General features: G+C 40.8%; 1 protein-coding gene across 1 annotated transcript in view; it reads left to right on the forward strand.

Annotated features, from left to right (window-relative positions):
• Positions 1–14,199, forward strand: part of TBC1D2B (TBC1 domain family member 2B) — a 30,259-nt gene that overhangs the window by 5,893 nt on the left and 10,167 nt on the right. Inside the window, exons 2-8 of the mRNA XM_066558921.1 lie at positions 1,109–1,247; positions 6,018–6,183; positions 8,447–8,604; positions 9,567–9,790; positions 11,140–11,532; positions 12,839–12,949; positions 13,887–14,080. Coding sequence (XP_066415018.1) covers positions 1,109–1,247; positions 6,018–6,183; positions 8,447–8,604; positions 9,567–9,790; positions 11,140–11,532; positions 12,839–12,949; positions 13,887–14,080 — 1,385 coding nt within the window. The remainder of the gene's footprint in view (positions 1–1,108; positions 1,248–6,017; positions 6,184–8,446; positions 8,605–9,566; positions 9,791–11,139; positions 11,533–12,838; positions 12,950–13,886; positions 14,081–14,199) is intronic.

The raw sequence follows: 14,199 nt of genomic DNA on the forward strand, positions 1-14,199 counted from the left end.
GACAATTCTGTGCCATTGCTGTGCTTTATGCAGCACTTACTGTATGCCTTTGTATGTAAATGTGTGCTATTTGTTGCTCTCCATTCTTTTGCAGCTGTGCCTTGCACAGGTGTCCTCTTAATTTCTGAGGAACAGAACAAAAAACTGTTTGAAATTAGGTTGTCTTTAAAGAATAAACATAGTCATCTTTTCCACTGATAATGCTGTCATGCACTCTGGGAGGAGGTAGGAGAAAGGCCAGCTAAAAGATAAGCACTCCATGTGCTACCAAGCCAGAGGAGTTAGGGGAGTGTCTCCTCATCAGTGCTAATTTTTTTTTCCTAAACAGTCCATGTTACCAGGTCAGGTGCTTGTCCTAGACTGGCAGCTGGAGAGGTATGTTGAAATAACAATTACTTTTCCATAGAGCACCTGCAGTGTCAGATACCTTCACTTGCCTCTCCTTGGTATTTGTATATTGTCATTTTGAAATCACTTAGAGCTCTGATTCAAGATATGTTTGAATTCTTCCTCACTTACTGCCCATTCACATTTTTGACTGTAGGCTTGTAGGTTAGGCATTAATGTTGGATTTTGGGGTTTTTTTGTTTTAAATCTGATTTTTCTATAGAAGGTAGTTAGCTCATGGTATCATCAGGAAATACAGTGTGTAGATTTAGTCATTAAGGTAAGAGGCATTGCAATGCATTATTCGTTTGTTGGCTTCTGCTGGTAAAGCAAGTTAAAAGAAAATGGGAATCTTCCTGAATGTGTATGGGATTTTTTCCAATAATATAGATTTGTAGTTATATGTTCAAACAGTGCTTTGTGTGTAAAATATATGATGCTGCTGCGTTTTCTAAAGTCTGAGTGTAAAACTGAAGAAAAGGAATGTGTGAGACTACTTCTAATGAAAAATTCTGGCGTGAAAATCATGGATGTGCATGTGAGCACAGGGTGCACCTGGTGCATTGTGGTTATTCCTTTAAAATCATACTGATTTGGAGTGACGGTACCTTGGTGATCTGCTGCTGATCTGTGTGGGGTTTATTATTGCGCTTGGAATTGCTGTGTTCACGCACAAGGGCGTGCAGGGGTCTCACCAGCGCTCTGCTCCCGTGTCCTGCAGGCTGCGACTCGGCAGGACACGACCTACTGGCTGCAGGAGCTGCAGCAGAAGAGGTGGGAGTACTGCCACAGCCTGGACAGCCGCACCTCCCCCACACCCAGCGACTTCTCCAAAGGGCTCGTTGCCAAAGACAACCCTGGTACGTTGGGAACTTGAGTGACAGCAGCAGGCACGGCTCTCCTCAGTGTCAGCTCATAGTACGAGGTGTTGCACTGGGGTAGAGAACTGCCTGAAGAAAGCTTTTTCACATCTGTTTATCAAGTAACTCTAGTAAACTTCGCATGTGCTACAATATTTAACATAAATGTGATTTTATCTGTGATTTTGTATCCTTTACAAAATCTGTTGATTTCTTGAAAAACAGATTTTTTGAAATTAAATAAAATTGAGTAGTCTTATGACTAGGTTTCATTAAGCTTAGGTAAGTTGTCTTTTAGTGGTTGCAACATCTTAAAAAGATAGTATGGTAAATATCCTGAGATGTAAACTTCAGTTTTTAGTGGGAACAGGTATATTTTGCATTCTGAATGACCATGCTTTGTTCCTGAAAAGGTATGGTGTGGTGGATCTATCTGACTTTGATAAAAATGCAGTGCCTTCAAAACTGAAAGACAGTTTGCACTGATATTACATAAGTTAAGTTCAGTCTCTGAAATACCTTTAGGCAAGGAAAACGTAATTCTACACTAGTGTCAGACTTATCAAAATGGCTGTGCATTATACAGAGTTACTCTGCATTTTTTACTACATTGCACAGGCACTTGTGAATTGTTTTATTCCTCAGTCCCTACAGAAATGGATTCCTTGCTGATTTCTGTTATCCATAAGTAAGACTGAGTACAATCCAGTTCTGTGCCAAGTTAGGCATTAGTAAGGCTCTCCTGGGTTTAAGCAGTCTTGCAGTCAGGCATATTTCATCAACAGACGTCACATTTGGTTGATGTCACTTTGCTCCCTCTGTAAACCCAGCAGTGTTGAGCTGTTGTTATCACACCTTGTCCCCTCCTGAGTTCGGGTCCCGTTTTAGTGTTGTCCTCTAACCCATTCTCTCCTTTGAGAGAATGTGCTGCTTGTGGCTGCTTGCTCAACACAGCTGGCCTCACGTGTGTTTGCTGGGGGCTCAGCTGGGCCTTTCAGGCACTGCAGGCAGCTCCTGCTGAGAGCAGAGCCCAGCCCTTGAGCTGGTGCAGGGCTGGCCCTGCCATGTGCTACTGCAGGGTCTGCAGGCAGCAGCAATCAGCCTCTTCTCCAGATCAGTTTTTTGGCCAGTGTCGTTTCCAGAAGTGGTTTACTGTAGGGACAGGTGGGTGGCTGGATTAGCCCAAGAGAATTGCTGGGAATGCCAAGTGGGATGGTTTGAGACCCCTTTTTTTGGCAGTAGCCAGTCTGGGTAGCAGCTTGTCAAGCCATGTGCTCCAGAGCACATGCACTGGTGGGCAAAAATCTAAGTGTTGCAAAAGGGAGCAGGCTTTGGCTCTTTCAGCCCTTTGTCTTTCTGCCTTCAGCCTCTTGTTCTCTGCTGCACAGGCTCCCTTTTTTTGTTGTGTTTAACTGACCCTGTGCTGAGTAGGTTGAAGTCATATGTTATCCAGAAAGGAGCACTTTTTTTTTGTTTCTGCAAGATTGATGAGTGAAATATGTTCAGTGTGCAATCAGGTGATTGCACAGCTGGTGGACAGGAGGGAACAAGGCACAGCAACCAAGTACAGGAAGGCAGAGTAAAGCAGCAGACAGGCCTGCCCTCTTGGCAGCAGAGTGTTGGATCACATCAACTGTAATGTGTAACTTGGCCCCAGAATCTGTTCTTTTTTGTGCTGCTTCCCTCAGAGCTTGGGTACAATGTGAAACAAGCCTCTGTGACTGCAGCATGTGCAGGTGCTGTTCCCTCACACCTGTTTGCATCACATCCAGTCGTTTCATCTCTGACCTGGTATTTTTCTGTAAGTCATTGGGGGCTTTCTGGATAAGCCAACTGAATCTCCTCATGTGATTTTTTTTTTTTAATTTAAATTACTATTGTTGTTATATCCAGGACAAGGAATGTCAACATAACATGCATGGGCTGAGTAGGCCCATCCCTTTCAGGGGTAGCCTGCAGTTAAACTGCATGATGTAGAATTTGGAGCTGCATCTAGAATATCTCATTTTCTAGGACAAATCACAGTGATAACTCTTATCATCAACTGAAGTGTTTAAGTAGGGATTCCTTTGGGGAAAATGCAAATAGCCAGAATGATTGATGCTTGTTCCTTCTTTTTAATCAAGTACTCCAGGAGTTTCTTCTAGAGTTATGGGATCCTCTAAGGCTCTGGTTTCATGTTGATGACCAAGAAATGTGTCTTGTGGCTTTTTTTTTCTTTTTTTTTTTGGAAGAATTAAATGTGCATGCAGTGTTGTACTTTATACCAGAGCATAGAAATTGGTTTATTTTGCTGGTGCTCAAGTACAGATGCTATCATGAATGTTTTAAATGGGGAAGTAGTCTGCCTTCAGTCCAAACCCAGAACTGCTTACTGCAGCCTTGCCTGTCTGTCCTCTCCCCTCCCAGTTCAGAAATCTGGACTGACTGGGGCGTGCATGGAGCTAGATAAAGCTTTGTGGATCAGCCTTGAAAGGTTTTTAAGAACATTCAACATAGTAAAAATACTTCAAAGTATTTATCACAGTGGGATGTGGGAAATTGAATATTAACAATAATTACACTGTAGGATTTGTCGTGGAGGTGCCTTACTACCGTGGAAGTCAAATAAATTATTTATTCTTTATACCATGTGGGATTATTATTTTTTCTTGAAATCAGTTAAATGTTAGTGTAGTTTTGATGATTTCAGTTCTTAATTTGCATTAATAAAACATGCAATGCCATGTATTTATAAGATTGTTGTGTTTTGAAATAAGTTCCAAAAAAATATATTTTTTTTTTTTTTACTTGGAGGTTGCATGAGCAGCCACTACAATTTAATTTGCTGTGCTTTGTGTGCTGTGCAGTCCATGGCTCTAACAAAGCTCCTGGCTGGTGTGGGCAGGGGATGATGGCCAGTGAGCAACCTCAGGGTGCCACATTCAGACAATTGCCATGTCTGGGAGGGGAAATGCATTTGTTGGGAATTCAGCTCTTGAACAATTCCTTTACCTGGACCATCCTCTAAAAGGACTTAGCAGAATCAAACAGGTAGAAGATGAAACAAGCTGTAAGTGTGAAGGCAGAATGTTAGTATTCCACCTTGGCTTTGAGTATCCATGAATTTTTTGTCTGTGTGTTGTGGGTTGGGTTGGTTTTTTTGCCCTTTGGGATGTTTGGATTTTCTGGGGGGGGGGGAAGGGGGTTGGGTTTGGTTTTCTTTTTAATTATTATTTTGCAGTTAAAACCTACTTATTATCTTTCCTCTTCGTTAGACAGTAAATATAATCCCATGTTTAGTTTTATCTAAGCTATTTTAGCTGAACTGTGCTTAGTTCAAACAGCCACAGTGCAAAAGAACTTGGAATTCCCTTTGGCTGATAAGGCCCTGAAGTATCTGTTTATAAAAATCAAGGCAGTGTAACTTGTACCTCCATTTGAAACATGACATGATACATTTCTGTGTCAGATACCATTTTTCAAGGGTTTGAGACATTCCTAGTGTCAGAGATCTTTAATATTTCATATTCTTTATCACAGAATGTTCTTTCTACTTCTAATCTTTGATACTTGATAAAAGTAACCCCCTGCTGAGTAATTGGAGGGTATGGTTTGCTTAAAGATGGTCTCACTGCTGGTGCCAAGCAATTGTCAGAGCAAAGGCTGAAAGACTCACCAGTGATAAAAGAGGGTATCATAATTTCCTAGGGTTTTATTTAAGTCAGAGCCCATCCAATGTGTTACTTTCTAATATAAATGCTGAATCAAGTCTGAGAGTGTTGTCGAAAAGTCTTTAATCCACTTCAGTACTTTATGAATTATATCAAGACTCTGAAAATTGCATTTGGGTTTGTTTAAGTTGCCTTTTCAGAGGGTTTGTAGAAGGCTGTAAACCACTTTATGCTTCTCTCTAATGCTTTTTGCTACTCACAGTATATTCTGTATTCTGGATTTTTTACTCCCTCTTCCTCCTGGAGGGAGAAAGCAGCTCTCCAGACTAATGGAAGCACAGAGGTAGCACAGGCACTGCAGGTTGTGCAGTCTGTGTTTGCCAGGGTGAGGTGTTGGAGCCCTGGTGTGCTGGTTGGGTCAGCCTGGCTCCTCTGGCCCTTGTGAGCTGTGGCTCAGGGCTGGGCCAGCTCCTGGAGCTGCTGGGAGCCCCTGGGTGTGCAGGACTGTTCTGCAGCTCTGCATGGCCTGACCATGGGGCCCCCACTTGCTCCAGTGCACAGGAGATTTGGCTGGGCTGGGTTGAGGAGGAGCTGTGCTCAGGAATCCTCACTGGTGCAGGAAGTGTCTGATGTCCTGCAGAGCTGTGCCAGCATTCTTGGTTCTGGCAGTGCCCAGCCTGGCCTTGCACAGGACTGCCTCAGGGCTGTGAAGGTCACTGACTTGCAGCTGCAGTGTCACTTTTAGGATGAATAACTTACAGGATGAAGCACACCCTGAAAGCTGGGTCAGTGTTTTTGTGACACTGTTCTGGACTTGGTTCTGATTGCCTATTTTGTCAATCACTCATGAAATAATGCTTTGTAAGCATCACACAGCTCCTGTCTGTTATCAGAAGTATGTGGCTACAGTGAGATCTCACTGAGAAGTTTGTGATTTAGAAGATTCATTTGAACTGAATGTTTTATAAAGTTTTTTGTTTTTAGCAATTTAAAGTAAACCCTGAACAATATCATGAGCAGGCTTAGCAGTCTGTGACTTTACATAGCCAATATTCTTTTACTTTTTGAAGGTTATGTTTATTTTTTTCTCTGTCTCTCTTTTTTTCTTTTAATATAGATTTGAGTATCCTAAATCAAAATGCTTCAGCAGAGAGAGCTAGAAATATTCTAGCTGTGGAGACTTCTCCTACAGACCTGGTGGGGGAACAAGCAGCTTCCCAGCCTGCACCAGTCCAAGGAAGTGCCATCAATTTCTCACTTAAACAATGGAGTACTGAGATCAAGTAAGTTGTGAACCTGGGACAAAGAGTTCCCATGAGATTGGTAGTTCCTGACCAAGACTATTTCCTACATCGGTATGTGGTCAATGGAGCTTCTTAGAATGATGGGAGGTGATGGGGTGGGTTTGTTTGTTGTATCTCTTCAAGTAAACAGATTCTTTACTCTATTTACCGTTTGAAGGTTTAAGGGAGCATTATTGTGTAGCTATCACCGATAGCTGAAAAGTCTTGTACAGCATTTCCAGTGGTGGCTTTGCTCTCTGAACCCCAGTGGCTGTTGAGGCTGAGTTGTATTCTCAGCCACTGCTGCTTTTTCTTGGAGCAGTCAATTCCCAGCATTGTATTAGTCATAGTACTCAGCGCATAGGAACTATTTTTGGTGATGAAAATCAAACCAATATAAATCCTTGGTTTTTGTTTTCTTCTTAAAAGAAATGAACACATTTGAAGTGGGTGTAGTTCAAATTCCTGAGCAAAAATGTGGCAGACCCCTTCTCTACAGCATCAAAACCCCTCACTCACAATGAATTTACTCCCTACTATTAATTGCTTTTAGGAAAGCAGTCCCATTGGTTTTCAGCTCTCCTGTTGGGTTTCTTTCTAAAGAATTTTGTGGTTTGCTTTGCCCACGTAGATGGATTTTCTGCTTTTGCTTAAAGCATGTTACAGTGCTAATGCAGAGCAGCTCATAAAGCAGAGCTGTAGCTTTGGTTAAAAAAGCTACAGCATGTAAAGCATGTCCTTCTTGAGCTGGGAGGAAAATATTCATTTTCATCAGCAGTGCAAAGTTAAGCAGATCCCCTTGAAAGCTATCTGGTTTAGTGCAGAGATCTGAGAAGTTACCAGATGGTGCTGGTTTTGGCTGTGGGTTATTTTGGTTTTTTTTCCTAGTGTTGTGGTTGGTTGTTTTCCTCCCTTCTCCAGCAGTTCTGTACCATTTGGGACAGGGAAGATCTGGCAGCCTTTGGAATATGTGTGCTCTATTTGGAGAAGAGGTATAGAGATGCCAGGGAGCACTTCCTGAGACACTCACTGATATTGGGTGTCCAATCTATCATTGCCCAGTTTGATCTATGTAATTTGTGTGGAATGTCTGAACAAAGAAATTGGGCTTCTTGCCCCCAACAGGAATTATGATTCTTTCTGGAAGAAAATGAAATCTGTAGCGTGAATGAGTCTTTGCCAAGCTTGTAAATTGATTGCTGAAATAGTTTTATTAATAACCATTAGGATTATTTTTAAATTGTAAATATTTATCAATTTATCAGATTATAAAAGTTGTGCACTACTTAGTTTAGTGATTGGCTTAGAGTTCATGTTGATAAGATGTTAAATCTCTTGTGAAGCTGAAAGACTGGCTTGGATTATCAAATGATATTGAAAGTGTAACATGGCTTATTTTCTGCTTAAGTTTTGAAGAGAGGATGTGGATGATTGAGTGAAAGCATCTTAGTGAGCTTGCACAGACTCTGTGGAAAAATGCTGAGATACTAAATATATTTCCAATTCTATGCCAAAAATATTAAACTGGTTTATATGGGTTGATTTGGAATGTTCTTATGTAGTTGAACAAAGGCTTTGCAATACTGAGCTATGTTAATACTCATGGATGTAAGAGTGGACATTTCCTGAGTGCATGATGGTCGTGGGGGAGCTGGGTCAGGTAATCTCATCCTGCTGGGAAATGTATTGTTCTTCTGTAGAATTATCTGGCTGGAATTCAGAGGCTGCCCCTGAAATGTTCTTGCAGATAGTTGGCCATGTTCCACCGTAGAAAAGAAAAGCTGCAAAGGAGTCTTGTCATCAGCAGTTCAGCTGCAGCAGGTCTCTGGGATGATCCCAAGTTTTCCCTTAATCCCCAGTATGGAGCTATAATGTACATGTGTTTTGACTGCATGCTGTTCAGTTTAATGCTTGGCAGTTACCCTAAAATTCTAAACTACAGCTGATCAATACAGAGATGATGCTTGTAAATCCTAACTTTGTTTTGTACTTGCCCCCTGCAAAAACAAAGCTAAAACAGGGGGATGCAAAAGACCATGGCATTAAAGTAAAATAATTCTTCTCTTCTTGGAATTTAGCTATTGATTGCAAATGCTATTTGGTAGTGTATGTTTTGTTTTCTTTGAGCTTTTATTTGGTATTGATTTTGTCTGTGTTTGTAGCTTATTTTTAGTTTGCACTGTTTGAACTGTTAAAAGCCCTTTATAAAAATAATACAAAATGGAGAAATGTTTGTCACATTTTCCTGCTGCCTTTTTCACAGAAATTCCATGTCCTCCTTAAGAAAAGGAAGTAACGAAAATCGCAGGAGTATATTTTATACCACTGAGGAGTGGGAATTGCTGGATCCAACCCCAAAAGACTTGGAGGACTCAATGGCTCTGGAAGAAAAAAGGAAGCACGTGGCAGAAGGAAGTAAAGGTAGAAGTGGAGGAAGGAAAGGGGTCATATGCCTTACCTTGTCTAGCATGGAGAACCTTGTTATGTCTGTCTCTAGGAGATAAGTAGAAGCTTATCTTTTTCTTCACAAACCACATCCAGAGCTCTGTAAAGTATTTTTTAAAAAATCGATTTCTTAGGATGTGTTTGGGGTCCTCTGCCATTCAAATACAAGAGAATGTAGACAAAGCCTTGTTATCCACTGGTTTGGGTTTCCTGAGCATGCTACTGGTTCGTTTTGTCACATGACTTGCAAAGTAACAAGGCAAAGGGAAATGCTGATGTCTGTAATTGCTCACTTGAGTGTCACCCACTGAAGCAGAGTTGCCTTTAGACTCTGTGTATGTACCTGTTACCTTGGCTTGCTTCTGAAATGGGGCAGAAGTAGGGATGGACATGAGGCAGCAGCTCATCTGTGTATTGTAACTGGTTCTCAGATTTGACCAGTGTCTGGAATAACCTTGTCAAGATATTTTTACATCTCTTTAAGAGCACCTTAGGTGACATCCAAGTGATTTAATCTGTTAGAAAATATCCTGTATGTGGAGGTGAAACCTTACATTGAATCCTCTTACAGGAGCAGTAGGCTGTGATATCAGAGATGGTTTTGCTCTGATTATTTGAAGCAAAGTTTACTTTGCCATAGTTACAGATACCTTTTATTTTCTGTAATGAATTGTAAAATTCTCTTCATGTCTTATATGAAAAGTGGTCATTTATGAGCCAAGTCTTTTATCTTGGAGGGGAGAATATTTTTGAGCTTTTTTTTTTCTACCACCAAAGGAAGCAACTTGGAAAATGAGGCATGTTTAACACTATTGTGTTGAGTGGTTTGAAAGCTGCTTAAAGTCTGATGTTAATGAGTATATTTTTTAAGGAAATCTGAATGCTTTGAAATGCCTTTTTACTAAGTGAACCGAACTAGAAGAAATTGTTTTATGCAGGATTGACTACAGCTTTTCCATTTGATTTTGGCCGCATTCCACACAAAGCAAGGCGCCCCTTGAAAGATATGATTGGATCAAGCAAAAACCGCAGCAGCAGCGACTCCTCCCCAACAGAGTGGTGCTCTGGCAATGGGAACAGACTGGTCTCTGAACTGCAACTGAAGTATCAAAGCCAGCAGGAAGAGTTGGAGAAGCTGAAGAAAGATCTTTTGAGCCAAAAGGTAATTAAACCTTCAGGCAAAGTGCACAAAAGCAAATGGGTCTGGCGGGTGATTGTGAGTTTAACCTTTCTGGCCATCTTACTGTGTTAAGACCTGGTTGGTTGTTATAAAATGATGGTTCTAAACAAACTTTTGTGTGCAAAAAGTCTTGAAACAAGAAGGACCATCTTTTATATCTGTTGAAGATAAGATCCCTGAATAAAACTTCCTTTGCACACTGTTCATTGAATTGGTTTATCTATCTTCCTTGTTCTCTGAAGTTAATTTGTTTGGTGTCTGCCAGGATCCTGGCTGATAGTCATAGCTTCTTTTTCCATATGTACATAAAATATCTTGGGAACTTCTTTCAGATTCTCTTTGTTTGTCTTTTGATTCTTTCAGTGCTAGTGCAGTGGGTGGGAAATAGACCTGGCTTCTTTCTCTCCTCAGGAGGGGTTTTGTAAGATAGGCCTAACCATAATGTGTATATATAGACTGCACTCACACGGTGGTCATGCTTGTGTGTCCTCAGAACTCCAATTTATTCAATACCTTGCTTTTATCTAAAAGAACTTCTATTCATTTTAAGAAGAAAAATATTTTAGATCTTACGTGGAGCTGCTGCTTCTGCTATTTGTATTTTCCTATGTGTGAGGTGATCAAAGGGAAACCAAAGAAGGAGTCTGAGCCTCATATTTATACTCATTTTAGGCATTATCTTTCCTAGGAGTACAGTTGAGCTTCTGAGCTGCTGCTGTGGGAAATCTCACCGGTCTAGTGCAACACTGCATTCACAGCTGCTTCTGTTTTAATAAGAAGAAAAACGGTGTCTTAGGTGGTCATTTCTGTGGCAAGATTTTCTAAACAGCCTTTCACAGACTTCCTTTTTGACAAAGCAGCATTTGTTTTTTACCTCCTTTTATTTCTCCACATCCGTTAGAGAAGAGAGCTCTTAGTTACCTTTGCTTTTTCCATTCTGTAACGATTTCCTGTTAACTTTTTGGGCTTGAGCCTCTTCCTGTTCACCCTACAACAGGATGCCTTTCTTGCAAGCAAGGCTTTTTTCAGCTTCCAAGTAACTGGACAGCTGGGCCTCAGCTGTCCACTTCTTTTCCTTAACCTGTTGTAGCCATTTCAGGCAGGATCCTTGGCTCAGTGAAGGACACTGAAGCCATCTATGTAGGCCAGTCATTGTAAGGTGTTAGCCTGCTAGAAATCAGGTTGTAAAGTGTTTCCTTTTCTCTTTAAAACACCAGCATGAGGTCTTAACTGCAGAAACTTTATTTTGCTTGACCTTAGATTTCTAAGCTAAAAAATTTAGAAACTTAAAATTTCACCAGGTTTTTTTGCTGTTGTTTTGTAATTCTCAGGAACTTGTTCGACTTCTGCAGCAAACAGTCCGATCTTCCCAGTATGATAAATACTTTGCAAGCCGCCTTTGTGAGGGGGTTCCCAAAGATACATTAGAGCTGTTGCACCAAAAAGATGACCAGATTTTGGGCCTCAATAATCAACTTGAAAAGTTAAATCTGGAAAAAGATAGTCTCCAGCAGGAAGTCAAGAATTTGAAGTGTAAAGTTGGAGAACTCAATGAACGGCTGGGAATGTTGATGGAAACTATTCAAGCTAAAGATGAAGTCATCATGAAACTCTCTCGTCAACTCAGCGAATGTGAGGACAGCACATCCTCTCAAAGTGGAGCAATAAATTCCCCCACAGCCACCTGTACTAATAAGGAACTACAGGAACTGGACAGACTAAAAGTAAGAGCACTGTCTCTGTCTTGATGCATAGGGAAATTTCTTCTGTCTGTAAAAGTACTTTTTAGTCTGCTGTACTGTTTGAGATCACTGCAGCAGTTCCCTAGGACACTCATCAATGGAGGCTTTCTCAGCTTGGAACCTCCACTTGGAGCTGTTATGTGACAATCTAACCAGAACTTCCTTCCTTTGGACCATCTCTAGTGCAGGGCTATACTTTCAGTAAATTAATCATTGGTGTGGAGCAGAAGAAATGTAAGAAATAATGAAAGGAGCAGGAAGGATTAAGGGTAAGAGGAAAATACAAGCATGAAAAATACAAACAAAAAGAAAGCTTGCTTTGGTTTTTTTAATTTTAAATATAACCCTAACCCTAACTGACTGAGGCTTCGGCGTGAGCTAGGTTGCCAGCTAGTGGGCAACAAAGAGCATGTGGAAAAGCAAAGGGAAGCTCTGAGGAGCCAAAAAAAGAGGAAGGAGTATAAGAACCTGTTTTACTAAAGCTGCTACAGCTCCTACTAATGCTTTATTTTTATTCTGTAACATACCTCTCTGAATGTGTCACAAGTTCGTAATGGAGTTACTGAAGTTGTCCACTTTGCTCCAAAAAGGCTTTCTTGCCTTTGCGTAAATATGTATTTCAAATTGATTAATGTTCCAATAAATAAGTTGCTTAAAATATGCTTAAACATACATAATTTTCTTATATGTGAGCCTGGTAAGTTTTATTAACTGAAGTTGAAACTAGAAGTCAGTGGTCTTGGCAGAAAGCAGTCAGAGCTCGTGGATGCTGGGGAGTGTGAGAGTCTGTGGCTGCTGGGAGGTACCAGCCTCATCCCACAGGCTCAGCTTTCAGAGGTAATGTTTGTAGCCAGGATCTGAGTGGATTAGGCAGGGGTCATTTATCTTTCAAGGATTTATCTTTCTAGGAGGTAGACATGACACTTGTACTGTTAATGAGGGCTGGTGAGGGTGGTAAAAACCCAAGGGACGTTCATCCCCCTGTTTTAGTGCTGCTGTGGCCTCTGGGATGGGCTCACCTGCATGTGCCTGTTCTCCCTGCCTGTGCCCTGACAGCAGCCAGCTGCCTTCTGCAGGCAGTGGAGCACTGCGAGGGGTGCAGGTGAGGCACAGCACCACCCTGTGCTCATATTTGGCATGCGCGCTTCATTTACATGAAGTCCAAAAATAATACTTGATTTGCGCCTGATATTTTTAATTAAAATCCTATTAGTAGCTGCTGTTTCTATGCTCTAAGGTGATCTTTATCTGATGGGCATAATCTACTTCGTTTTTTTTTTATCAACAGGACAATCTTCAGGGTTATAAGACCCAGAATAAATTTTTAAATAAGGAGATTTTAGAACTTTCTACTCTACGAAGAAATGCAGAAGCAAGAGAGAGAGAATGGCAGGCAAAGGTCAGCATGTTCTCACTTGGTGTCTAAAGCAATTTCCATACTTTAGCCATAAATCTACCCAGGAAATGGAGCCATTTAAATGTATTAAATATGATAGCTTAAAAAAAAAGCCCTCTCAGTCCTTACAGACCAATCTTTCTGAATGGGTTCTTGAAAGAAGTAATTGTTTTTAAAATTGTGTGACCCAGTGGAACATTTTGATAACTTATGAACAAAGGCATGTACATGTCTGAAAACATTGTTTCCTCAGAATTAAGGCTGTAATGATTTTTTTAAAGGTCAGTGACAGGATGTGTAAGGATTTGATATTTTGATATTTCATATTTGTCACTATCAAGCTTTCTCCTGAGCACAAAGGATGACTATGGTATGGTGAATGTCATTTCTGCCTGGATCAATTTGAGTGTAGAGATGTTGCAGGTAAATAATAAAGATTTCCAGTGCTTGGGGCTAGGGAAAATGCACTCATCTGTAACTAAGGTTAGATACCTGTAGCTGGTTCAGTAGGGTTTGCTTTTAGTTGTTTGGAAGTCATGCACTCGGTGGCCAGCCTTAAATGCTGTATTTTTGGCACAGAGGTGTGTGCTTACAATTCTTACATGCTATTACCTAACTCATATGCCACTTGAGTTGTCCTTGTTCAAACATGCACAGCCTAAAGCTGCTAAAATGCAACCATTTTGTTCCTTTAAAGTATTTCATACAATGCGGTGATAATTAAGGTTTGCTCAGAATTTCCATATGCAAAAATATGTGTGGTGGAAAACATCTGGTCTACTATGCTGCCTTATGTTACAAAAATGGGAAAGTTAAGGTGGCTGTTCTTGACTTAGATGTTTCTAAGCAGCATAAACCAAGAGAATAGCACTGAACCAGGTTTTAAAAGAAGTGTAGTACAAAGTGTCTGAAGATTTGTATCATGTATTATTTTCTGCAGTATACCAGCTTAGAAGCCAAACTCTGCCAGATTGAAAGTAAATACTTGATCTTGCTTCAAGAAATGAAAACTCCTGTTTGTTCTGAGGATCAAAGTCCTGCTCGTGAGGTTATCACACAGTTACTGGAAGATGCCTTGAAAGCAGAACCTAATGAACAACCAGAACAAGCATTTTTCAAACCCCACCTGGTCAGGTAGTTTGGTCCTGTTAAATTAAATGTATGCGTGTCTTGGCCGGTGGGCTCTATTATAAGACTGGAAAACAGACAGTGAGAACGTGTTTGCAGGTTTGGGTTATTTATTGTGTTTCCCT

The sequence above is a fragment of the Molothrus aeneus genome, chromosome 13, assembly GCF_037042795.1.
Source record: "Molothrus aeneus isolate 106 chromosome 13, BPBGC_Maene_1.0, whole genome shotgun sequence".
NCBI lineage: Eukaryota > Metazoa > Chordata > Aves > Passeriformes > Icteridae > Molothrus > Molothrus aeneus.